The sequence below is a fragment of the Thermobia domestica genome, chromosome 8, assembly GCF_964235325.1.
Source record: "Thermobia domestica chromosome 8, izTheDome1.hap1.1, whole genome shotgun sequence".
Lineage (NCBI taxonomy): Eukaryota > Metazoa > Arthropoda > Insecta > Zygentoma > Lepismatidae > Thermobia > Thermobia domestica.
The window spans coordinates 18,829,082-18,856,584 of NC_137461.1; the positions used below are offsets into that span (position 1 = coordinate 18,829,082).

General features: G+C 35.5%; 1 protein-coding gene across 2 annotated transcripts in view; it reads left to right on the forward strand.

The window, feature by feature from the left end:
• The window catches only part of LOC145692747 (3-oxoacyl-[acyl-carrier-protein] reductase FabG-like), a 37,653-nt gene extending 11,156 nt beyond the window's left edge, over window positions 1-26,497 (forward strand). For both annotated transcript variants that reach the window (XM_081768184.1, XM_081768182.1), the window contains exons 3-7: window positions 126-265; window positions 1,270-1,362; window positions 15,449-15,628; window positions 20,307-20,477; window positions 24,892-26,497. In XM_081768184.1, the coding sequence (XP_081624310.1) occupies window positions 126-265; window positions 1,270-1,362; window positions 15,449-15,628; window positions 20,307-20,477; window positions 24,892-25,053 (746 nt within the window). In that variant the 3' untranslated portion in view covers window positions 25,054-26,497. The remainder of the gene's footprint in view (window positions 1-125; window positions 266-1,269; window positions 1,363-15,448; window positions 15,629-20,306; window positions 20,478-24,891) is intronic.
• Window positions 26,498-27,503: the final 1,006 nt, after the last annotated feature.

A 27,503-nucleotide genomic window follows, 5' to 3' on the forward strand; every position in this document is an offset into this window, starting at 1 on the left:
ATATATATATATATAGATAGATAGATAGATAGATAGATAGATAGATAGATAGATAGATAGATAGATAGATATAGATATGCTTTATAATGTTTTCATTCTATTTATTCTGTCCAAAACACTTTCAGGAGCAAGTTCTGGAATCGGCGAAGCAACTGCCGTACATTTTGCAACACTAGGGTCACAATTAGTGCTCTGCGGCCGTAATGTGCAGAACTTAAATAAAGCTGTTCAACAATGCAAAGCAACTGGCTTACCAGATCAAAAGGTGTGTATAGCGTTTACTCATTAGTTGCCATTGTTTAAAACAAATTACAACTCTGTTAACATTATTATTGGTAGTTTGCAAATAATCACAGTATGAAAGATGATAATGGTTCTAATTATGTTTGTTAGAAGCTATAGTCGAGGCATGCACAGTTTCAAAAGCTAAAAGTCTCAGTCCTTCTCCCTCGTAATCTGAAATTATACCAACGACCAACCCTTCCAGCGGCACAACCAACCTATCCGTCAGTGTGGCTTTTAATGTTGTCTTAATGTTCAAAACTTCTTGAAACACCTAAACATTTCTTTTAAAGAAACGACTAACAGTGTCACATGTACAGCACGTGAGAAGTTTAGCTTGTATGGCGTGATAATTTGTCAATATTGAGACCGGAAGCTACAGGAAATTTCCTACTACTTCCGGTTTTAGTAGAGAGAATAGAATGGAGATAGACTAATTCTTGGGACGCTTAATTGATTGCAGAAAACCGCATCTCGCTATCTGTTACCGTTTTTACTGTATAAGCGATCAGTGTTAAAACTGGTTGTGATTGATTTCTGCCACTTCCAGTTTGAATAGAGGATTCATAGAAAAGAAGGTATCTATTCTTAGAATGCTAAATCGATTCTAGAAAATGCTAATCGCTATCTGTCACCGTTTTAGCTCTGGAGAATATGATATAATTCAGAATGCGTGCTTTCAATTAACGAAAAACATTTTTCCTTTTATAGTAGATCCAAGTGACGTGTTAGATTTTCATTTCCAAAGTGTGAAAGGAAATTGTAACACAAGTAAAATTGCAAGCTAAATATAAAAGCCGATATGAAATCAGTTGATAACAATCGTATGTAGTTATTAATCAAGATTTTTGTAAGTAATTAAAACAAACCATTCATTCCAGTTTCTTGTTTGTTTCTTTCCAATCTTTAACATGGTACTTGCTAATCATTTAGTTTTAAAATCTAACGACTCTACTAATTATTTTTCTTTTATATCTTCTTTTGTAGATTCTGTCCGTAGAAGCAGAATTAACAAAGCAAGCAGATTGCCAAAAGATTATAGATGAAACACTGAAACGTTTCGGTAGAATTGATGTATTGGTAAGTTCGAAATCCATTCTTGTAAAGAAATCTACATGTGCAATACCAAAGTAGAAGTGGAATAATGTTATTTACAAATTGGAGCAAAGCTTTTGTTGTTTTCTTTCGTATTTCAGATTGTTTGGCCGTGTGACTGTGCGGTGAGCAACATTGCGTTCATTGCCTTTAAGTTTCCTCCCACTGTCTTCACTTTATTAGTTATTTCTGTATTGTTTATTTGCAGTTATCATCAGTCTCATTTAGTTCACAGGCTTTAAACGCGAAATGTTAAAATTAAATCTTGCATCTCATTTTGATGGGTTATAAATAAAGTTTCGTTTTCAGTGGCTGGTGAACGTATGAAGAAATTTGGGGACACGGTGGCTCAGTGGTAGACTGCTTACCTCTGGTGCGTAAACTCCCAGATTCGATCACTGGCCAAGTAAATTTGTTGCGGAAAACATCGTGCTCGTGGGTTTTCTCGAGGTACTCCTTGTTTTCTCCCACTTTCTCATTCCACCACCTCTTCCATCATCATTCACTTGCCTTAATCATCGTCTCCCTTAGCCTAACAGGGCATAATCATGGGACGTTAAACTGAAAGATTTCATTTCATGAAGAAACTCGAAGGTTCATTGGGGGTCACAGTATCTCAGTAATAGAACGCTCATCTCTGCTGCGAAAGGTCTTTGGTCTGAACCCAGGATATGAGTTTGTAGGAGACAGCATCATGTCTGTGGGTTTGCTAGGGGCTCTTCCATTTCCTCCCGCATTCTCATTCCACTAGTTCTTTCATAATCATTTACTTTCATTAATCATACGTCTCCGTTAGCCTGAAGGACATAAACGTGGGACGCTAAACTATAAATTTTATTTCTATTTTCATTTGAAGATTAATTGCCGCAAACAAAAACTCGCAACTGCATTCTATTCTCTGCGTGGCCAGCCCAATCAGGAATTTTATTAATTATCTTTTGTATGATCCGTGTCGCACCTTCTCGAGAAAAGTGATACAAGTCAAAAAAAAAAAAAAAAAAAAAAAAAAAAAAAAAAAAAAAAAAAAACCTTAAGGTCCAAGCTCGTATTTCTCGCGAGAAAAGTGACATAACACGAAATTTATCATTTTTGTTCTAATACACTCTGATTTTGGGATAATTTTAAAGCTATATTTACAACACTTTTACACATAAAAGAAAAAATCATTGTGATTATAAAATAAGTTTGAAACAAGTTACGAGTTATGTCATTTTTCTCGCGAGGGATACGAGTTTGGACCTTAAGGTTTTTTGACTTGTGTCACTTTTCTCACAGAATATTATTATTACCCCATCGACTTGGTTTATCCAAAGGTCTATTTTCTGTTGGCTTTCCATCTGAATTCTATAGTCCCCTATCCCAGTCTATTTCCTATAATTGAATAATAAAACGTGTTCAAACGTTCGTTATAAAACTATTACACAACTAGATCATATCTTCGTTATAACCATTGAATAGTGTTGTAAAAAAACGGTTTTTTTTTCTGTGAAGTTTTTTTCAATAAAAAAACGTTCTTTTTCATGTTTTTTTTCAAATGTCTGTTTTTTTTCAGGCAACTATTATTTATTGATTTATGTTGCAGATTATTGAAATAATCAACAGAACTTGAGTCGACGCTCTCGTAACTTACAAATCGTTTGTTTCTTTGTATCTATAAGAGTAAAATTGTATGATTATCCCTTGCGGACCCTGGTCATTTTTGGCGTTTTCCTACATTTTCAGTTAATGACTTATTGCTCAAAAACTATTTATTCGATTGATATAGTTAAGGCCTTACTCTTTAGAAAATGGATGTGGCTATTTTTTGGTGTAAGTTGCATTGCAGTGTTGCCAACGGGTGAAAAGTTATTGAGGGAAATGTAGGAGTAAAAATTTTGAAAAAATCCCTAACCGAATTTCAATTTTTTTTGTATCTGGCACCACTGCTGCCATATGGGTACAGGTCAACTTAAAAAAGATCTTTGGTGTGTTGACAAGGTACAGCGAAATCCTGAAGTCGCTTGCTTCCATTCAAAGAGGGAAAGAAAAAATTCTCTGTCATCATACACATGAAATTTTGACACTTTTTACGCCTCAGAAGCAAAAATCAACAGATATGCCGGGGCTACAGCTTCTCTAATTATCCTATTGAAACTTTTTATGGTGCGTTATGTAGGCCAAAGAGGAAGCTTTCAGATAGTGGTACGTTTGTTTCAATGTAGCCAGCAAGAGGGTAATTATAGAGGGGAAAAGGGAAATTTTCCGAATTTTTCACTTAAAATCAGGAATTAATTGTTTTGGCTGGAAACACTGACATCAGACAGACGAAAGCTATCTGAAAATAAACCTTGGTACCCCGAGAATAAATTCTACAAGTATCATGGCGATATCTAACAAAGTAAGCATGGATTTTTTTAAAAAAATATCTCATTCTACCTCAGAAATTGACCATTTTCTTACCATTTACAGAACATGGTTTATTATAAACCTCAACTGTACTTCCGCTAATTATTCTAGTGAAGCTTTTTATAGTGCGCTGTGTAGGCTAAGAATGAGGCTTTTAGACACTGGTACGTTTGCTCGAATGTAGCCAACAAGAGAGAAATAATAGAAACAAAAATGGGAATTTTTCCAAAATTTCCCCCTGAAATCTGGAATTAAAATTTTCTGTAGCTGGCAACACTGTGTTCAGACATACACACACTATCGTAAAATAAGCTTCGGTATCCCTCTAAATATATCCTACAAGTATTGTGACGCTATCTAAAAAAGCAAGCATGTCAATAAAAAATATCTCATTCTACTTTAAAAAAATCACAGTTATCTTCCCAATTAGAGAACAAGGTCTACTGTAAACTTCAACTGTACTTCCCCTAATTATCCTATTGAAACTTTCTATAGTACGTTGTGTAAGGCAAAGACGAGAACGTCAGATACTGGTACGTTTGTACCGATGTAGCCAACAAGAAAGAAATAATAGAGACAAAATAGATAATTTTCCCTCTAATATCCGGAATTAAAATTTTGTGTAGCTGGCAGCACTGCTACCAGTCAGACTCAAACTATCTTAAACTAAACATTGGTCCGCCATTAATATATTCTACAAGTATTATGGCGATATTTTAGGAACAAAGCTTCCAGTTACCAAAAATATATTACGGTAAACAGAAAAGTATGGAAAAACTAGAAAAAATCAAAGAGTTAGAACCTAAATACGAATTTTTTCGTGCGCTCCTAATTACCCCATTGTAACGATCTGTACCCACATTTGTTCAGTAAGGACAAATGTTCGATTGGCGTAAGTTGACTTGCACTCGGACGTATAGGTACGGATTTATAAACAAAAATTTCGATTTTTTTTTTTTTTTACCAAATTTAGGGAACTCTTAATTTCCCTAATTGGCAACACTGCGCGCAGGCCCGTCCAATTGATGTCAACAATTAAGTGTCAATCCGAGGTATCTACCTGGCAAGTCTTAAGGAGGTCTCTCTACAACCAAGGAAGCTGCAGGAAAAAAAAGTAAATTCGAAATTCGAAAATTCGAGAATTTTTGACGGGTGAAATCTGAGAAGGAAATTCGACACCAGAAGAAAAAGAAATTAATATGATAAACTATGGTCCAACCATATTTGGCAAAAATAATATCCCGATATCTTAATTAGTATCCACACAGGAGCGGAGTAAAAATGTGACACACCCGTGTGTGCTATTTTGGCCACCTGGGTCCGAAAGGGTTACGAGTGTACATTTGATTACATTTTTTGTCTACTAACCAGGGTTGGGTAATTACGCGTAAAAAAAAAGGTTTTCTACGTGACGTGTAAAATACGCGTAAAAAACGCGTAATTTACGTAAAATACGTAAAGTACGTAAAAAAACTAGAAACAGGTCTACAAATTAAAAAGAAAACGTTCTACGCGCTGAGCTTTAAAAAAAATTCTTCCTAAAATTGTATGGAATCTAGCTAGATTTTGCAAAACTTAATCCGTAAGCATAAACTGGGAATTTTGTATTGGCTTTGTAAAGTAGCATTGTATAATACGGTTTGCACGCGTGACTGTTCAAAACCCATTTCATCATGTTTCATGTTTTAAACCCTCTGTAATCGAGAAAAGTTTTATGCTAGAGAAGCCGTGGGAGAAACTATTGTGCAATACAACAACAATGGTAAGCGTTTGTGGTCTCCATTTGTGACGACTTTCTGCAATGTCTGAGAAAAGCATCACGAACAAGTAGAGGAGTTTCTGTTGGAAAACCTCGGCCCTTCAGGAATAACTAGCTACCAGCAATATCGGGGAAAATGTGGACATTTTGAAGAACTTATGAAGAAGGGAATTACAACACCACGCACATTCTGGTATTTCGCGACTCGGCAACATAAGGAGTTGATGGAATTTGCTATGAAGTTACTGAACATCCTAGCATCTTCAGCGCAAATTGAAAGACTTTTTCTCAAATTGGTCCTTTGTCCATAACGTCACAAGAAACCGGTTCAGCTTCGAACGTTCGAAGAAACTGCTTCAAATATACTACACCCTCAAATTACAAGACCACTCAAGTTATGAATATTAGTGTGATTAAGAGTATTGTGTTTGAATTGTACTAAACTATAATGGAAATGGCATGTAACATTATTTTTTTTTTAGATTTAAAATAATGGCTAAGTTTTAAATGAAATGATATACGCAGTTTTATTGGAACCAAGTGAAATATATTCAGTATTCGAACTAGGAAGAAAGACACATTGTTTCTTTAAAAAAAAAAAAAAAAAAAAAAAAAAAAAAAAAAAAAAAAAAAACCTAAGAAACAAGTAGTTCAATATTCTGTTGAATATTTTCTTCAGTTTTGTCTATTTATTATGAGCATGAAAAATGTTTACATTAAATGTTCAAATGATAGTCAAGTGCTAAGGGAAGTAATATATTTAGTGTTGTTGTTGGACTTGGAAGAAAAGAGCAAAATAAATAAGTTCATTCCAAAAAATTTAGTATAATGTTCCGTTGAGTGCTTTTATATTTTTTCAGTTGTGTGTGTTTAAAATGAGAATCTAATAACTTTTACATCGAAAATTCAGTATGTCCCAGTGCTAAGTGAAGTGGTATATATAGTAGCTTTGAGACGTGGAAGAAAAACAAATCAGTTTATTCTAAAATTTCATTATTTCAATATTCTGATCAGTATTTTTCGTATCAGTGATGTGTGTGTTAGTGTGTAATATGAAAGTGAAATGAGCCTAACAGTCAATCTCTTTTTCTTTTCTAATAGAAGTTTCAAAGTATACTGAAATGTTTCGAGTTTTATATTAAAAGCTGCAAAGGTATAACAATAAATTGTTATAATCAAAAGGTTACTTGATACTTTCAAACATATCCGAACCAACACATATTTTTAATGTGTGTGCTTATGTGTTGGGTGGTTGTGCTTGGGTGTGCGCTAATAGGTGGAAAGTAGTAGTGAGCCGGCGAGGGGCTATCCAAAATTATCTTTTATTACTATGATTTGGCATGAAATCAATACTTTTAAATATAATGTTTAGAAGATAATAATGTTTTAATGCTTAAATAAGAAAACTAAGCTTACAATATAACCGACTATTCAAAATGATCTTAGTTTTAATGAAAGAAATATATAGTTTTCTACGTCTGCGTAAAAAACTGGTTTTCTACATGACGTATATTACTAGTAAATTACGCGTAATTTACGTAAAATACGTAACAAGTAAATTACCTTGCCAACCCTGCTACTAACCCGTGTTGTTGTTGTAGTTATAGTCTCAACTAACAATAATATCGTTGTTGTAAACAATAACTTTATAAGGAAAGTTTTCCCTCCTTTTTACATCTTACAAGGGAACCTATCCAAGTGTAACTCTGACTTAGAGACTATAGCCGTTGGATACCTTGTCCCAAAAGAACATAACACGAAAAGGGATTCATCCTCGATCTCAACCGTTGCGGAGATATAAGCGTGAAAAGTTAGAAATTGAGCTCCATACTATACATCACAAACTCAGATTCCGGGTCAGATTTTTCGAAAACGGTCGAGTAAGGAAACTCAGCGAATACACATCAAATTGGTGTGGGAAGCACAGCATCTTTTGAATGAAAAAATTGTGTCCCCGGGACACTCGCAGGGTCCCAGGCGGGGTCCAACTCAAAATTTGCAAATGGAACCGGGGGTCAAGTAGCATATTGTATGAAAGCTATTGTTAAATAAAAGAAGATAGAACAAATCTCAACTCTCTACAATAACCCTGTGCAAACGGGCAACTGGTCAAAATGTCAATACAACCTACCTCAGAAAATCTATGGCCACGCTTTTAAATCCGTTAAATTGCGACAATAAGAAAACAGAAAAACACGTTTGAAAGTGCAAGGTATTGAAGTAAAGCAAATCGTTGCAGTCTCTCACAGAGTCGCAGAACGGACCTTATCCAAGTATAAGTGTGACTTTGTAATGTCTCATTACTTTCTTCACCATAACGACGATTCAATATCTCCACGACGTCTGCAGCTCGTCGTGACGAACAGTCCTCGTCACATGATGGTTGGAAACTTTGGCCCAATGTCGATAATTCATTATTATGTGTCCCCACGCTATCCGAAGGTTGTAACCCGTAGAACAAACGCGAGGCGACACGGACAACTATACCTAGGTCGCCACCAGAATAGTATTCTGGAAAGTTAATTAATTGAGCTATGGATAACGCGCTCCAAGTTCTTGACACAGACGTTGTTACCCCGAGCCGAATAACAAATAAATACGGTAAAATTTACAGAGTTTTAGACAAATTGACACAAAGCGAATGAATGATATACACAATATCATATAGTAACAAAATGAGAGAAAACAGCTCAAAGATTAAATATACAATAACACAGATCAAGATATTTCTGATTTAAATTCGAAAATTATTATTCACAAACAAATGTTAAGTATTAAGTACATTGATGTTCACCATAACTCCGGTATACATATGATGTTCCAGATCTTCACGTATACATAGGTTAGTACCCTTCTTCATAGGTAGTTTTCCACTAGGTTAGGTTGGATGTTAGGTTAGGTAGGTAAAACGCCATATAATTAGCTTCAATGGATTTAACTTTATGAGCCTTGGACAAGTAGATTGTGAACACCTCCATTTAATGCATAACTTTAATATTATAGCTCATCTCCCTGTATTATAATTCCATTTATCATTTTCTTTATTAATTACTTTTTACGTTCCTATTAGGATCATTCCTACTTAATACAACATTATTTCATTTTAATAGCTTATTTTACACAATTACGTTTATTTATACTTATTTCTTCCTTCCTTCATAGATTAATATGGAAATGTGTCCACAAACTACGGACCGCAGCAAAAGAACATTGATATGAAAACTTGGCGTAGCGTACGTTTAAACTAGAATGGTACCAGAGTTAGGCTTAAAAGCAATCTTATTCACTTCTACTGTAATTTTGATTATTTTTACATATTTTAGACTATTACCATAAATATTGTTAAAAACATGACATCGAATCAAGGAAGACAGACCAGGACCCGGTTGGGTCCGGTATTAATTAGAACTTCATAGTAATATTAACAATCATACCATTTCAAAACTAATTCTTGATCTCCTGTTTATTACCTTTTTCTTTCTTTTTCTTCTTCTTGCAGTCAAATGAGTTGGCATGAAAATTGAGACAATTTTTCCCAAATGTTATGTACATTGCTGACAATGCATTAATAACAAAGAAAATGGAAAATAGATAAATAAAAACAGAAATGATAAACAAAACAAGCAATTGGAAATCAAAATGATAGACTATAAACTGAAGACTAAACGACGAACATTCAACAAACAAATAATATACAACTTGTAAAGTTGTGCACACACTTGTTATGACACGCATACAAGCGGTGCATAATAAATTCCCCCTTGTGAGAAAAAAATTTTAACGGTCGTTAAAATTTTAGCTTTTAACCGTGTCCGGTAAAAACTTTTTCGCTGCAATCTAAATTCTTTCAATCTAGTTTTCTTTACATATATTCTTTTCTTTTTCTCTTCAGATTTTCTCTTCTGCTTGCATTTAATTCCTGCAAAGGAATTTCGTCTTTTCCGTATTCTCGTTTTCAGCCGATTTCGATTCCAACCAGTTCCTTTCCAGAATTTGTTTCTTTGTTTCCTCTTTGGCATTCGGATAACATTCTGTTTCCATCGAGATTCCTTCTGCCTATTTCTGTCAGATCGTAGTTGAGTATGCTGACCTTTTCTCTTGTGGCTGTAATATTTCCACAATTTATCACGTTTCTTTGAATGCAGTAGCATTCTCCACGTTTTTGACCCTAAGTCTGTCGATTCAGTACTGTGTGACGAGTTCTCTGTCAGTACACTACTTATTGACATCAGTGTTAAATCTTTACTAGCTGACTCATTTTCCAATAATGGTGTACATTCAACACTGTTGGTTCTTCCTGCTAGATGAAATTGCATATCTCTGTAGCTACTGGTCTTCATAGTGAGCAAGTCAGTGGTAGATATATCAGCTTGTGACAACAGTCTGGGAGTAACTTTCCGATTCAATTCCAAAATCCCAGTATCAAGCGTTTGTTTTCCATTCAGAGCTACATGTTTCTCTTTAACTTCTTCCTGGATTTTTGTCACACTTTCTGGTATATCTTTCTCCTCTGTTTTATAATTATCTTTTTCGCATTCTACTTTTTCAACTTTCTCAGCTGCGTGAGATTCCATGATATCTATTGTAGTTACTGCTCCTTCCTCAATTCTTCGGTTCTTTCTCAACCCTGATGTGACCTTTTGACATTCTTCTTTTATTTCCACTTTTAGTTGGTTCATATTTTGTTCCATGTCTTCTACAAATGTACTTATCATACTCGTAAGTTCTCCAAAACATTGTTGTAGCATAAATAAAATATCTTTGTTCGTCAGTTCGCTCCCATGTTTTGGTGTTCCTTCATTAATATTTGCAATATTTTTCTGATTATTCTCTTCTCTCGGGATTAAAATACTTACATTTTCTTTCCTTGTTAGATTTCGTTCATTGAGCTCGTTCCGAGGTTTAGTTTCGTACTTGTTACACATTATAACGTGAAGTTCTTCAGTCTGCTCATAATCATTACACTTTTTACTCAATTTATTTTCTGCCTTTTGTGACAGTTGCATACTTCTTTGTGCCATACTTCTTCTTAAACACAAATGGACCAACCGGTTCAAAATACTGCTTCCTCTTTTCGATGTCTATTTCAACTTCAAAAGAAACCTGAATTATTTTTCTATTCAACTCAGATATTTAAACAATATGTGTCCTCTAACAATTATTCGTCTCAATCCTGGGTCTGGGTTTCGCCAAATTGTAATGTCTCATTACTTTCTTCACAATAACGACGATTCAATATCTCCACGACGTCTGCAGCTCGTCGTGACGAACAGTCCTCGTCACATGATGGTTGGAAACTTTGGCCCAATGTCGATAATTCATTATTATGTGTCCCCACGCTATCCGAAGGTTGTAACCCGTAGAACAAACGCGAGGCGACACGGACAACTATACCTAGGTCGCCACCAGAATAGTATTCTGGAAAGTTAATTAATTGAGCTATGGATAACGCGCTCCAAGTTCTTGACACAGACGTTGTTACCCCGAGCCGAATAACAAATAAATACGGTAAAATTTACAGAGTTTTAGACAAATTGACACAAAGCGAATGAATGATATACACAATATCATATAGTAACAAAATGAGAGAAAACAGCTCAAAGATTAAATACACAATAACACAGATCAAGATATTTCTGATTTAAATTCGAAAATTATTATTCACAAACAAATGTTAAGTATTAAGTACATTGATGTTCACCATAACTCCGGTATACATATGATGTTCCAGATCTTCACGTATACATAGGTTAGTACCCTTCTTCATAGGTAGTTTTCCACTAGGTTAGGTTGGATGTTAGGTTAGGTAGGTAAAACGCCATATAATTAGCTTCAATGGATTTAACTTTATGAGCCTTGGACAAGTAGATTGTGAACACCTCCATTTAATGCATAACTTTAATATTATAGCTCATCTCCCTGTATTATAATTCCATTTATCATTTTCTTTATTAATTACTTTTTACGTTCCTATTAGGATCATTCCTACTTAATACAACATTATTTCATTTTAATAGCTTATTTTACACAATTACGTTTATTTATACTTATTTCTTCCTTCCTTCATAGATTAATATGGAAATGTGTCCACAAACTACGGACCGCAGCAAAAGAACATTGATATGAAAACTTGGCGTAGCGTACGTTTAAACTAGAATGGTACCAGAGTTAGGCTTAAAAGCAATCTTATTCACTTCTACTGTAATTTTGATTATTTTTACATATTTTAGACTATTACCATAAATATTGTTAAAAACATGACATCGAATCAAGGAAGACAGACCAGGACCCGGTTGGGTCCGGTATTAATTAGAACTTCATAGTAATATTAACAATCATACCATTTCAAAACTAATTCTTGATCTCCTGTTTATTACCTTTTTCTTTCTTTTTCTTCTTCTTGCAGTCAAATGAGTTGGCATGAAAATTGAGACAATTTTTCCCAAATGTTATGTACATTGCTGACAATGCATTAATAACAAAGAAAATGGAAAATAGATAAATAAAAACAGAAATGATAAACAAAACAAGCAATTGGAAATCAAAATGATAGACTATAAACTGAAGACTAAACGACGAACATTCAACAAACAAATAATATACAACTTGTAAAGTTGTGCACACACTTGTTATGACACGCATACAAGCGGTGCATAACAACTTCGAATGACCAATGGATCACAAAATAACCATGACCATTGGATTTCATGTCCTAGAAGAGAAAGGATACATTGTCAATCGCAATCGTCGTGGAGGGTGAGAAGGTCAAATGGCAACGGTATATGCTTCGCACATCGGGACCCCAAATTCCCAGATTGCACTGTGAAAATTCTATCGGGGGATTTGCTGAACGAGAAACACGATGGTAAAGACGAAAAGGAGTAACCTTGAAACTGTGAGGCAACTTGGAGAAGAGTGGGGTTGGAGAAAACTGGAATAATGGTGCAGAAATAAAATATATCGAAGGGTGCTTTTAAGAGAGAGAGACTGCAGCAATTTGCTTTACTTCAATACCTTGCACATTTAAACGTGTTTTTCTGTCTTGTTATTGTCGCAACATAACGGATTTAGATGCGTGGCCATAGATTTTCTGAGGTAGGTTGTATTGACATTTTGACCAGTTGTCCGGTTGCACAAGGTTATTGTAGGGTTGAGATTTGTTCTATCTTCTTTTATTTAATAATAGCTTTCATACAATATGCTACTTGACCACCGGTTCCATTTGCAAATTTTGAGTTAAACCCCGCCTGGGACCCTGCGAGTGCCCCGGGGACAGAAATTTTTCATCCGAAAGGTGCTGTGCTTCCCACACTAATTTGATGTGTATTCGCTGAGTTTCCTTACTCGACCGTTTTCGAAAAATCTGACCCGGAATCTGATTTTGTGATGTATAGTATGGAGCTCAATTTCTAACTTTACACGCTTATATCTCCACAACGGTTGCAATCGAGGATGTATCCCTTTTCGTGTTATGTTCTTTTGAGACAAGGTATCCAACGGCCATAGTCTCGACTCGAAGTCAGAGTTACACTTGGATAGGTTCCCTTGTTAGTTCCAACACTGTTGGTGAGAAATGCAGGGTGTTTTAAAATGAATATCGGGGTTTTAAGTCTTCGTAGTACTTATTACATTTTACATACAATTATAAACAATCCATCAAGTAAAAGAGCATCTCAAACAGTCTTTGCTACAAGTGTTTGATGTGAGCTTCATTCGTCACACAGCACACATCCAGCCGATAGGCGAGAAATGCCCATAAACTTTCCGCCATATGGCACAAAACACATTCAATTTAGGGGAGTCTCGTTTCAACTGTACCATCTCCTGAGGATTTGCTGGCTGCCAGATGCAAATATTATGAGTGTTCACATTAGCTCTTAGGTGAAATGTTTATTTATCACTGAAGACGACACGATCCAGAAAATCTTCACTGTTGTGCAGTAATATTTCACTTGCGAAATTGGCACGTAAACGTAATCTGTAGGCTTTAGAGCGTGTAGCAACTGCAAACGATAAGGACATAGTTGCAAGCGCCTCCTTAATATTCTTCACACAGACGGTTGCACTGTAACTACAGATTCAGTCTTTATTAAAACACAAAAAGTTTTCTGCTCTCTAGTCTCCATCTTTGCTACTTGCTCTTTCTAACGGCAGACAGAAGAAGCAATGCATGTGCATGCGTACGTACAAAACTGTTTGAGTTGCTCTTTCATTTCATATAATATTTATAATTGTAAGTTAATTGTAATAGATACTACAAAGTTTCCAAACCTTAATATTCATTTTGAAACACCTTCATTACTTCAAATTATGCCATCCTATATTCATTTCTTGTATATACATATCATCAGGGCCGGCCCTAGGCAATTTGTCGCCCCGTGCAATGGCATAATTTGCCGCCTCCCCCTTTCTCCAGAAAGAACAAATCTTAAAAGTCATGATTTTAAGTATGCTACTCCAGCATGAACAACGAAGGGGAGGGTAAGTGCAGTTGCACTCAGAAAGGCTTAAATACTTACTAAAAATACAATCCCGTTGTGTGTTTTTTTCTTTAAATATTAATTTATGTTAGTAAAGAATGAAGCAAACACACCTACCGAGGAAAGATGGTAATCTTCGAGCTTCAATCTCAATGCATCAGTTTGCAATTCCAGTGCAACTAGCTCTTTTATCTTTATTTCTTAATTTTTCTTCTACATCTGTTAACATTTTTTAAAAAGAATTTGTTTATATCTTCTATGATAAGGAACTTGATTCTGACAAAAACAAAATTAGTTTTCATATCAAAAATGTGATACCTAAGTAAATTGAACAGATATTCGGTACTCTTCGAGAACTGAGTTCTTGCATTTGACAACAATCAAGCAATTTGTGCTGGGATTTATTTGACCACTTGCTTTAGCATTGTCCATGTGACCTTAAACAAATGCAACCTAAACATGATTTATGAATGTGGTATTCAAACAGAATGTCAGTCAGCTTAGTAAATTTAACTACCATCATGAAGTCTGTTTCCAACAAGAAATATTTATTTTAAATAAAGTACTTATGACAGATATTGAAGTCCCATGCAAATGCACGTGTTGCACATATGGTAGAACCGGCTCTGCATATCATATATCTAGTCGACAAATTATTTATATATGATATTTAGAAAAATACTATTAGGCAAATTAGTATTAGTTCTTACCTTTATACAAGTTATTTGCATTTTATATTGTACGTGATATTAGTTTCGTACTTATGGAAGGAATGCTTTCATGAAAAACCAAAATTTCATTTCTACTTTTATTTCTTATTTGATATTGATGAAACACTGCTGAAACTCGAATTGTTAGTAGGTATGCTATTCATATAAATTGTAAAATATTTGTAGGGTATCAGTATCTAGCGTTTAATTTATGTTGCACTTTACGGTGATTACACCTACATAAAAATATTTCATACTTAAATAGACGTAAGATGCATTACAAATGACTATTTGAAAAAAAAAAACGAAATTTAGAAAAAAACGAGAGGCAATGTATTTTTTCTAAAAAAAAACGTATATTTCTGAAAAGATACGGACTTTTTTTTTTCTATTTAACACTACCATTGAAGATGCAAAGTAATGGAGATCTTCTGTTTATAGACTTTTAAAAATATTTCTGGAAAATTCGGCATTTTAAAAATAAATTAATATACTATTACTCTTAATTTATTTTTTAATTTAATTTATTATTATTTTTACTGTTTTCAAGGTACTTTATGAACAACATATTGAAGAAATAATTTGTAAAGCAAGTGAACATAAGGGAAGTTTAGCTTTATGAGTTACATCTTAATTCAAAGTGAAGTAAAAATATCATTTATTGATTTAACGTATTTTATTATAATTCCTAACGAAGATTATGTATTAAATATTTGAGAATCTCTTTCTTCCTTTAGGTTAACAACGCTGGCATTCTGAAACAAGGAGGGATTGAAGACTTGAGTGTAGAAGATTTTGAAGTTCAGATGGATGTAAATGTGAAATCCGTTTTCCTTTTGACTAGACTAGCTGTACCTCATTTATTGAAGACAAAGGGCAACATCGTAAACGTATCGAGTTTAGCAGGTTTACGAGCTGTGAGTATACAAGTGTTACTAAGTTATCTATCCATATCAAGTGTTCTAAAAATGGCGCTCACGAACAACAGAGCGCTGTTCTTCAAGTCAAATTAAAGCAAAAATCCTATATAATGGCTTACCCTCCAGGGCTTCCTTCAGCCACTATAGGGAATCAAAATTTCGCTATGTGGCACCGTTTCAGATTAACTTGGAACTATTAGCATTGCTCTACGAATCCATCAAGCAGTTACATCGATTGTTATGCTAATAATTGGTTCTAGTATCAATGTATATCGACTTTAACTTACTTTTGGAAAGAATCGATGTAACTATTTGGTAGATTGGTAGACCTTCTCTGTGGCTCTTTATCTGCAACGTTGTCACATAAAGAAATTTACGTCTTCAGATGATCCGGAAGATCTAAAATTATATATATTTTTCGCTTTAATTTCTGGACTCTATAGTCCGTGAGCGCCATTTTTAGAGCACCCGTTATATCATACGAAGTTAATTTTCGGAAACAATTAAAAACTGATACGTTTGTTTATCTGTTCACTAGCGGCTGTGCCGCTGCCGGATATATTCCATGAACAATTTTTTTTTAGAACACTGTGCGCTCCATGTGCAGGATATCATCTAATCTGAAGTACTTTAAGGTAGTTTTAAATGTTGGAAACAGCTAAAATTCACATGGTGCCAAGCCGGGGGCACAAGGTGGTTAATCAAGTTTCGGAATGGATTTCTGTGCTTGGAACTCAGATTGTGCCGAGATCTTCCCATTTCAAATACCTCCATTAAAATGTACGGCACTTTTTGCCTGGTCGTGTTCACTTACTTCCCCATTATAGCATAGTATCCTTCGATCTTACCGTGTTAAATTTCACACTCAGTTTACATTTGTATTCGCCCTTTGTATTTTAGGTCATTCATTTCTTGCATTTTTATGGACATCTGCTTGTACCTCTGCAAATCGCCTATGGAAATCCAAAACTTTTTATGCTATTTTCTGCATGTTCAAAACCTCTTGTAACAGAATTTAAAATTATTTACAGTTTTAAGTAGTAAATTATAACAATAAGCTCCTCGTAACGCCCGTCTTTCGTATGTGTCTGTGATAACGAAATTCGAATTGGCTGAAATTGATGTAGGGTCACCTCTGACTAGCGGTTGAGAGTTATCCTGTTATTATGTTGATTATTGTACATAGGAATTTTTGACACTTTCCATTGTTGTTAGGTTCTAACGGCCTTTAAATATATTGTTTCTATCGTTACCATGGCAATGAAAGTTCGTCATTGATCAACGATTCTTTGAATGAGGAAACGCTCAGAAATAATAAATCTTTTTAAGATTCGGCTACATATGGAACTAACCCCAGCTCAATTATATAAAATCAATAAAAAAAGACACCCCTGGATGTTGGTGTGGGAATGAAAAGGGCGATATAGATCATATTATCTTTAACTGTTCTTCCACCAATAAACATAGAAACATTCTAATTGATGTAATCACGAAATATCAAGGAATTGGCCCTCATAAGATTCAAAATCTTTTGTCATCAAATAATGCAAAAATCAATAAAGCTATAATATCTTTCTTAGAAACTAATAATGTCAATATATAATTTAAAAAAAAATGATTGAAAAGATTGGAAACTACAATAAAAACATGTAAATTTAATCTTTATGTACATTATACTTGGTGTAAATTTCAATCCGGTGGAAAAAAAAAGTAATCATTTTGCAATATATACATATATGTATAAAATATAATATTTTAACCACAAATCTATGGTGACAATCCTATAATTAGTTATAACAATATAATGTAATTATTTCACCGGATACTTAACAAGTGTGGAAATTTTGATCAACTTAGTGGAAGCAACTATCTAGTGTTGTTGGCGAGACGAATTTAACATCTGCGCCAGTATAAAACACCTCTTTGGAGGTGAACTTCAAGACTTCTTTGAATGAAATTTCTCAACTGCAAGTGTCGAACACTTGAAAATAATTTGTCTGACGATGCCTGCAAGATGGAAAAAGGGTTTAACTAAGGACGAATTACAAGAAGGAAAGAACAAATGAGAGAAGCTGTGCGAGAAGAGGACTTAACGAAGAATACCAGCTTCGTTTACATTGATAGTTTCGTGGTTTTATTATAATTCATAACAGCACAACCAAATTCCCAATATAGCTACCATTCGCTGCTTAGATAGTGGCATACCCCGCTTGTTTTTTTCAATTTTCAGGCAAAATTCAATAAAAATCCGCCGTTCTAGATTTCTGTCACTGAATTTTTCCGCCAACAGCGCAATGCACTCACATGTTATTTCCACAACTACTACGTGAAGATGAGAGTAACTGGTCTGAGACTCAGTAAAAGGCACAGTCAGGCGTTAAGTGCGAATGGCTGTGAGAATCAACACCACTGTGTTACGCTACACGCGTTCTGGGAACTAAAAATATCATTTTGTGTTTCTACTGAAAGCAAGAAAGCTAAAGGGTGTGAGAAAGCTATTTCATATACTGGCTAGACTACGGTCATTTTAATTGATAGACAAAGATCGTAACTGAAATAAATAGAACATCTGGCATCGTTCAGCTGGGTCAGCACATTGCTTCTCAGTGCTTGTATTTTTTGACTGGAATTGCCTAACTCTTGTCTGTTTATTTATTTATGAATTCATCTTTGCAGTACAAAATTTGCAATTGTCAGTGTACATCAGAATCGTCGTACACAGAATATATATAACAATTCTTGCATTACTCCAAACAAGGTACATTTTATCTAATAAAAATATATTATATTAAATTTGATTATGTGCACTAAAAATGCTTTTCCACAAATTCATCCAATTTCTGATTACTGTAAAAATTAGTTTAATAAGAATTTTTATTTTAACTCTTAGAAATCGAATTTATTTTTCTGTTAGTTTTAAGTGTTCTGGTTAATAATTTAATTCCAAACATGCCTTTTCGCATTTTTCCGTATTTATTTCTCTTTGTTTTGTATAATTTCCTGAATAATAGTATACATACTGTAGCAAGTGTATTTATTTGTTTAAAAAGAGTGTTACGTTATCGTCTCTGAGAAATAGCTTCAACATCTTTTAGGAGTGTGTTGGATTAGATTAAAAATACGTCAGAAAACAACTCCAGAAGTACCAGAAACAAATTGTGCAATATGAACCTTAATTGAAAGTTTACTAATTTTGCCTTAAAACTAAACGTAAAGCAGAACTAGATAATTATTATTGATTTATTGAATAAGCAATCTCCAATTGCCCTACGATACTGAGCCAACACACAAATTATGTCCTCAAAGATTAGAAGCAAAATAATGTGCAAGGATAAGGCATAAGTCTTGCAATATGCCCACAACCCAAACAGCAGGCGTGTATGTAAGTCGTGATCGACTGTAAGTTAAAAGTCAAACTGGCCAAGAGGAAGTGTGGCAAGCAGGCTAGTTAACATATAGGATGTCACTGTCTTCAATCAGGTTTTAGTGCCAGTGACGATGAGTACTCAACAACGTCTGATACATGTACTGTTACTCTTGAGTTCGAACTTAGGCATACGCTGTGGTAGTAACCCAAAGTATTTGCCATGCGAAAAGGGAAAGCGCAGTGAACCACAGCACAGCAACTTTTCCTCCTGAAATTTCCTGCAGGTTGCGAAAATATCGATCATTTAAGGTCTAGACGCCCCAAAATAACGTATTCTGAGGTCATACTATCGCCATTGAAGTATGACCGCCATCCACCATCATATGACGATTGTCAAACTAATTCGGCATGTCCCAGTCGACTGTAGTGCTTCACATTCACGAACTGGGGAAAACCTTCAACAGCTGCCGTATTGTGCCACATGAGTTGACCTCAGCTCAGGCCCAGAGGAGAGCAGATGATTGCCGACAAGAGTTGCTAAATCACGTGATCTGCGTTTCCTGAAACAGATTGTCATAGTGGATGAAAAATGGATGTTTTTCTGAAATCCGACTGTGCAAAAACAGTGGTTAAGCAGTGGCCAGCTTTCAGAACCAGTCGTCAAACAGGGCTGTTTCGAGCATAAACTCATGTTCTGTGTGTGGTGGAACTACGAGGGAGTAATCAATCCACTTTGAATTCGTTCTTAACAATCGTACCATCAATGCCAACCTCTGTTCCGAACAGTTCGAGAGGATGTATGCTTCAATACGCCAGAAATATCCTTCATTGGTGAACCGAAAGCGTGACCTGCTGCAACAGGACAACGCAAAACTACACTCGGCTCGACAGACGCAACAAAAATGCAGGAACTTAATGGCATCCAACTGATGCCACATCCACCATATAGTCCTGATCTTGCGCCTTCGGATTACTACCTATTTAGCTCTATGGCACACTTCCTGAAATGACGGTACTTCACCAATCACTAGGAGGTGGAAATAGCCGTGACTGACTAGGCTTTTAAAGACAAGACAGACATAGAATCGAAGAACTGGCAGGAAGGTGGCTGCAGAGTCCAGCACGAAGAATTATACTTTGAATGTTAGCCTTGTACTATAATAAAAATACAGGTACAGTGTTTACCAAAATATTGCAAGACTTATGCCTCATTCTTGTAATTGTTTTTAAGAGAAAAAGATTTTCAGAAAGAATCTTTAAAATGAAACAAACCTAAAAAGTATGTTTAATGTGTATTGGTAATTATAGTTCCCTGGAATCCTCGCGTACACAATGAGCAAAGCTGCGTTGGATCAGTTTACTCGAGGAGTGGCTATGGAATTAGCCGGCCGAGGTGTTCGAGTGAATGCGGTGAACCCAGCTGTTATAATCACTGATATCCACAAAAGAGCAGGAATGACTGAACAGCAGTATCAAGAGGTAATTGTTTTATTTACTTTCGACAGGAAATTGACCAAAGAAAAAAAAACTGTTTTAGAGTGTGTTTTGCATTTTAACTTCTTTCAGTTTCATTTTTTCACTTTCTTTCTTGTTTCTTTAATTGTATAACTCTCAACTATTTTCTCGGGTAATGGACATTTGGCTTTCATCGGGAAGATAATCCGAGAAAAGCGCTCCAACAACAAGCAGCTATTCGGAAACTTCAGAATCTGGATGTCATACTATAGAACATTAATCAAAATATACTGTAAGACCTACTTGATTTTAGTTTGGTAATTCGCTAAGGAAAGAAAAATGAAGTGTTTTCAGAAATCCTCATATCACTTCAATACTTTTTTAATTAAAAAAAAAAAAAATGAATACAATTTAAAACAAGGTACATTTTTTTTTTCTCGAGCGTGTAATATAATTCAAAATCGAGATATACGAGTGATATACGGTAGGCTTTTCTTGGAACTTTACCAGTATAACTTCTGATTTCTTCCACCACATGGTGCTGTTGTCAATTGCTAAAGATGGTCGGAGTGCTCAGAACATGTTCGTCATATGGGCAGCGAAGTGTTATTTGTTTTCTATGGTGTAAGAGAGCCACAGATATCCAGAGATTTTCTGTCAAAAGGTGAAACTATCAGCGCACACTTTTCCGTCTGCGAGCAGCCATTAGGAAAAAGCATCAGGGTATTCAGGATGTTGACGATGTGTTTTTTCCTCCATGACAACCCAAAACCGCTCATGGCAAATAAAATATACTTTTGAGGATAAGAGATTATGAGGTCGCCCCCAGACAGTCCAGACTTTGGTAACTCTTTACCTTGGGCAAGGCAGTGATATTCTGTCACTGTTAATATTATTCACAGGTTGTCACTGATTCTTTGCTGTTCCTTATTCACATAGATGTTTTCTCTCTAATGTTGTTTTCATTTCATTCCTGATACATATAGTATTGCCGAGCGAGCGCCAGCGAGTGAAGGCGGGTTAGAGCCCCGCAGGGCACGTTGTTTTCTGTCTTTCGTTTTTGGGAACTGTAACTGTAACTGCGGGAAACGGTTCAGATGAATCGCTTATTGTCACTGCCTTGCCTAAAGTAAAGACTTGCCCATACTTTGCCCCCAGTGATTACCATCTTTTGGTCCATTGAAGAAGTTCCTGGCAGGACACAGACTCACGAACGATACCGAAGCGCAGAACTTCGTTTATCGTTGGTTCCGTGATCAGCTGCCCGCCTTCTATGCAGCAGACGTGGAGAAACTTGTAGTACGGTGGAACAAGTACCTCAACATATGTAATGCTTACGTGGAAAAATAGACAAAGGTACGTAGTTTATTGCGTATATCTTGCTTTTCGTTTATGGTTTGTAACCTGGCAATAAATCAATAGGCACAAAGAATTTTCGATTTTCCTCGTACATTCCTAAATTAATATCGGTGATATATTTTAATACATTTACAGTACAGAAATGAGACATACTTTATAAGGAACGGTAACTCAGTTTTCTTTTTGTTACAAGTTACAAATGTCGAGAGTGGGATGCCCTTGTAACACGGTACATATCTAGTCTGTAATCAATTTCTTCCATACTGAATTTAGCATATCTGATGTAACACTCCACTGCTGCAACAATCCTACGTCGCAGTTCAGGAAAGTCGGTAGGTAACGGTGGCACGTTCACAGGATCTTGTACACATCCTCACCAAAAAGGAATCGCAGGAGGTGAGGTCGGGGCCATTGCAGAAGAGTCACGTCATTCTTACAATGACGACCGATCCAGTGTTCCAACCAATTCCGTAATTTACTATGAAAGTGAAGGGAGCGCACCGTTTTGTTACTATATGATGCTTCTTTTTATCTCTAAGGTCCAGTTGAGGGTAGGGCTACTGCCGGAGAATGTACGAATATGCAATACCAGTAATAGTGTTTTTTCACACACAAAAAGTATCCATATACTTACTCTGAAATATTGCTAAAAGACAAAATAAGATATAATCAGCCTTCATCACTAGACATCTCATCTCACAACTAAGAAAGTCATCTTTCATGCCCAGCAGCTTTTCGCGTAAGTTGACACGAGTCATATTTTCATTAGGTTTTAGGGCCTGTAACAGTTGCAGACAGGACGGCCTCAATTCCAGCCTTTTTCGCCTTACAGATTTCCTGGAACTCCGAACGAAACTTACTGGCTTGTTCCATTTGCTTATCTGATTCATGCAGTCTTCCGGAGCTGTTTCCCTTCCACAGGCATCCCATATTCTTAAACTGCTTGTACCACCTTCGAATGTTGTTATCCGATGAGGTATCACATCCATATTCCTACCTAAAAGCACATTGCACTCCAATTGCTGAGTTTACACCTTGCGAATTCCAAGACACACGATTTACGTTCAAAAGTTGTCGCCGTTTTTACAACTAGCGCCTGGTACGGCGGAGTTACGAAACACCATATGCAAAATATATATTTAAAAAAAACACTTAGTTACAGTTCCTTTTAAAGTATGTTTCATTTCTATATTTTATATGCAAAAGAAGAGACATTTAATGGAAGTCCCGATAAACACACTGTATTACAATGAAGCACAATAAAGTTTTCTGCACCTGTGATGATGGAAACTTTCTGAAGCCATAGCCGAAGAAGTAGGACTTGCAGCTATACGAGATCTTCCAAATCTTCCCTTATGCATATCACAAATAGTACCATAGTCTCAAACTTGTCACAAAGTCGTGTAATTGTCAAACGTATTGGAAGCTGTTTCAAACTCACGCCCCCACTGTTGTTAAACTTCAGCGATATTTTGCAACTTGAAATAGTATTTTAAAATGGACATACGTTCCTCGGGTAACATTCATAAGTCCTAAACGACACAAGACCTAAACGGCATTAAGACCTAAAATTATAGGCACCAGATCTAAATTTTAGGTCTTATGCCATTTAGGACTTGTGCCGTTTACGACTAGTGCCGCGAAGTGATTCTTAGGTCTTATGTCGTTTAGGTCTTGTGCCTTTTTCATTCACTTGCCTTAGTTCTGAAATTCGCCACCACCACACGAAATTGCGACGATGCAGTAACTAGTTCGCAATAATGTTACGAACGTAGCTAATTCCAACGGTAACAGCTATATTTGTACTACTAAAATTATTATCATTGTCTGTTTTGCAGTTATGAATTACATTATATAACCTATTTCATTCTAAGAATTAATTATATAATTGGTTAAGAAATTGGTTTCTTTCAAATGGAGATACGAGAATCCCATGAAATTCCTAAAAAGGAATTAAATAAAAATATTTAAAAAGCATATTTAACCAGACTTTTCTGAAACCAAGCAAGCATTCAGAATTGCAATATATACTCTGTAGAGTGTATTTTATTAAGAGTAGGACATAAGCCCACTCTAACTTTCCAAAGGTAGGACAAAAGCCCACAAAAGTTTACTTAATTAGGACAGAATCCCACTAGATATTTCACAAGTGAACATTAAATACCGACTGCATACATTAAGAACTTAGTAAATTTAAAATTGAACCAAGAACATTTATTATGCAATGCAGTTACTGTATTTCACAGTGCGTTTTGATAGAGTTGATATGTATAAGCGAGAAAAAATAAACAAATAACGCCAAATTACTTTTGTTTTACTAATGTAATATGCAATACATTACGTTTGCAGAAACCAACACAGTCATTTAGGGGTGTATCCTGCAAGCTTTTCTAGGGGACCGGGCTTTTTACATATTAAAGGCAAATCAAAAGTTTATTTCCAGATTACAAAAGCGTCAATAACAATAAATATATTCATATTATACACGTACATAAATGTGTATATTATTATTGTTATATTTCCAGTTTTTAACCTTTTTGAAACTTGGGTTTTGACAGAGCGTGAATTTAAAACTACAGCTTGTGGAAAATGTAGGAATAACTTAGTCATAAGAAATCGAACACTATTCATGGAAGTCCATTTGTTTGACTGTGTTTATCTTATGTACTCTTATATAAAAGAGTTAAGATGAGTGACTGGGCACAAGTAGAGTCGTTAACTTTTAATTTTAAAAAATCATTTTCTTATGAAAGCAGGATATAAGAAAGAATTTTTGGAAATACGTATCGTAAAAAGGGCGGGGTAAGATTTATGCACTTTTTCCCCCAGGTCCATATGAATTTTTTCTCTTATTTCGATGTGGGGAATCACCTCTTACAATTTGTCGGTCTAGTTCATTAACACCCTGTATATATGGCAGCATATTATTGCTATAGCAAAGGAATGATAAAAATATCGATAAATGTTTACTGTGTGTTATAGCACCCATTAGTAAAAAAGAATACCATTTATACATTTTGTTTATATATATATATATATATATATATATATATATATTTTAATGTGTTTTACTTTTTAGTACCTGGAAAGATGTAAAGAAACTCACCCTCTTGGACGAGTAGGAACTCCAGACGAAGTAGCCAAGGCCATTGCATTCCTCGCTTCAGATGATAATGCGTCGTTTATCACAGGAGTTACTCTGCCTGTTGACTCAGGGCGTAGCATTGTATGTCCACGCTAATTACACTTATCGAAGAGGTTACGATTGATTTCCACTGCCGTTGCTACAGGTTCTTCTACATTTATTATCTAGATGAAAACAATTATTAGCAAATGTAGATTTGTTAATACAGTGTGATTCTTCTAAAAGCGTAACTGAACTGAACTTCTCTTGTAGGTTGCAGAACTGTTTCTCGCTAGGTTGATTGGAAATTTTATGCGTACTTTACGTGTTAGAGGTCTAATAATTCGTAGGAGAAACAATATATCACTTACTGTACAATACTATTTAGATGCAGGTTTCCCTAATATTTGCAGGGCTTCGAACTGGTCATTAAAATCGATATTTCAGGCTCTTTAGGAGATGAAACCAGAAATGTAAATTGTTTAACAGCAGTTTAAATGTTTCGCCCGGTCTGAGTCCAATGATTAAGCAAAACAATAACTGAAACCTAGTTGTAAGGATATTTTCAACAAATCATCTATTAAAACATTTGAAGTGTTTGAAGCCTTAAAGAAGAAAGAGGAAAGCTGGGAAAAAAATTCTGGAAATAGCTGAAGCTTCGTCTGTGCTTGACAAAGGTATTAGATAAATGGAAACTACTAAGCTTCGAAGACGATGAGGTTGTAAGTGGTGGGAGAAGAAAGGAAAGGAACAGATGTTTAGTGGAACGACTTTTTCCAGAAGATTAACATTTCAGGAGAGTTCACATTCGTTTTTTCTCTCTACCAAGTATCGGAACGTCACCCACGGAGCTGTTTTATCGAGGGTCCAAACAAATGATACTCAAAAGGGGCTAAATCAGGGGTATACGGAGGATAGTCAAAGATCTAAGTTGAAACTCATAAATAATAATTGAAGCCTATTAATTTATTAAAGTGTATAATCTATTATTTGTATATCAATACCTGTTTGAGATCCTTGGTTACAATGTATGAGTTCAGTCTAAGACGACTACAATTTGAAAAACGCTGGGACAGGCCAATGATTTGAAATTAGGATTTAAAAAAAAAACTAACATTCTACTTTTTGACATATGCGAAGATACATGTCGAATAGTATTTCTTGAGGTTTTAAGAACATATTTTAAGGGCTTTCTGAAATGAATGAATGAAAAAGAAACTGCTTAACTAGGTGATAACATTTATCACCGATTTGGTCTTGAATTGAGCCCAGGACAGATAAATATGCTTTTCAATATAAACCTGATTAACGGGAGACACTTTCTAGCCAAAGATTAATAATAAAATTGACAGAGTAACGTTAATGAAATATTCAGTTGCGCTTTTACAAATAATTTCACTGTATACAGAGATTATTCGGTTATTTTTAATAATCCGAGTCAATTGTTGTTTAAAAAATATATGTATAATTTTGTTGTTGTAATAAACATTGTATGTGTGTTAAATAAAACATTGGGAAGTTGCTGTTTTTTGAAACGGAGAATTTGGAGAACAAATCTTAATCAGTTAACTTTATTCATTTACAAAACCTATCTTATTATTTTTTTTAAATGCATTAACCGCTGTTAACTTTTTTTAGTGTCTACTGCTAACAAAATTAGAAGTTCCTGCTTTGATATTTGGTAGCAGCGTTAAGTTAGCTTCAGAACTGAACAACCTTTCAAAATACAAACCATCTCTATTTGTACCCCAGCGGGCGAATACTTTCGACGCACACACTGCAAAATGCATAAAACGCAATTTACAGGGAAAAAAAAAATATGATGGTTGCCAAAATATTTGATGCGGCTGTTAAGATTGCTATAAGACGCAAGGAAGTTCAGATAAGACTGCCTGAAGGTTGTACCTAGTTTTATCATAAATACTGTCACAAAGTTTGTAGTGGTGCTGTGCTGCTATCTGTATATAAAGCGGAAGATGCATGTAGTGTGTGTGTGTGACTGTTCATGACATACGTTGATATTGTACTGAGTTCTGATGGAGTGGGACGATTATGAAAATCGTGTAACAGTAATTGCATTACACAAGGTCGAGAAGACAGCAGGTGAGGTTTTCAACCTCCTGAAACTCCTACAAATCAGCAAGAGATTCATGTATCGCGCCATACAGCGATACACCGAGACTGGAACGGCAGCTGACCGCCAAGGAGTGGCAGACCACGAACGGTACGAACCCTACAGGTCCAGAAAACTGTCGCAGCAAGAATCCGAAGAAATCCTGTTCGAACACAAAGTGTGATGGCTGCTGAGATGAACATAAGCAGAAATTCGATGTCTCGTGTGCTCAAGAGTGACCTACATCTACGGGCGTATAAGAGGCGGACTGGTCACTTTCTGACCCAAACATTAATATCGCAGAGGGTCCTTAAATCAAAGAGACTGTTGCGGCGTTACGCCAACAATCTGCACAGCAAGATTCTGTTCACTGACGAAAAGGTGTTCACAATTAAGCAAGCCTACGACGTCCAAAATGACCGTCATCTTCTGCAGCTGCTAAGCAGCTCCAAGG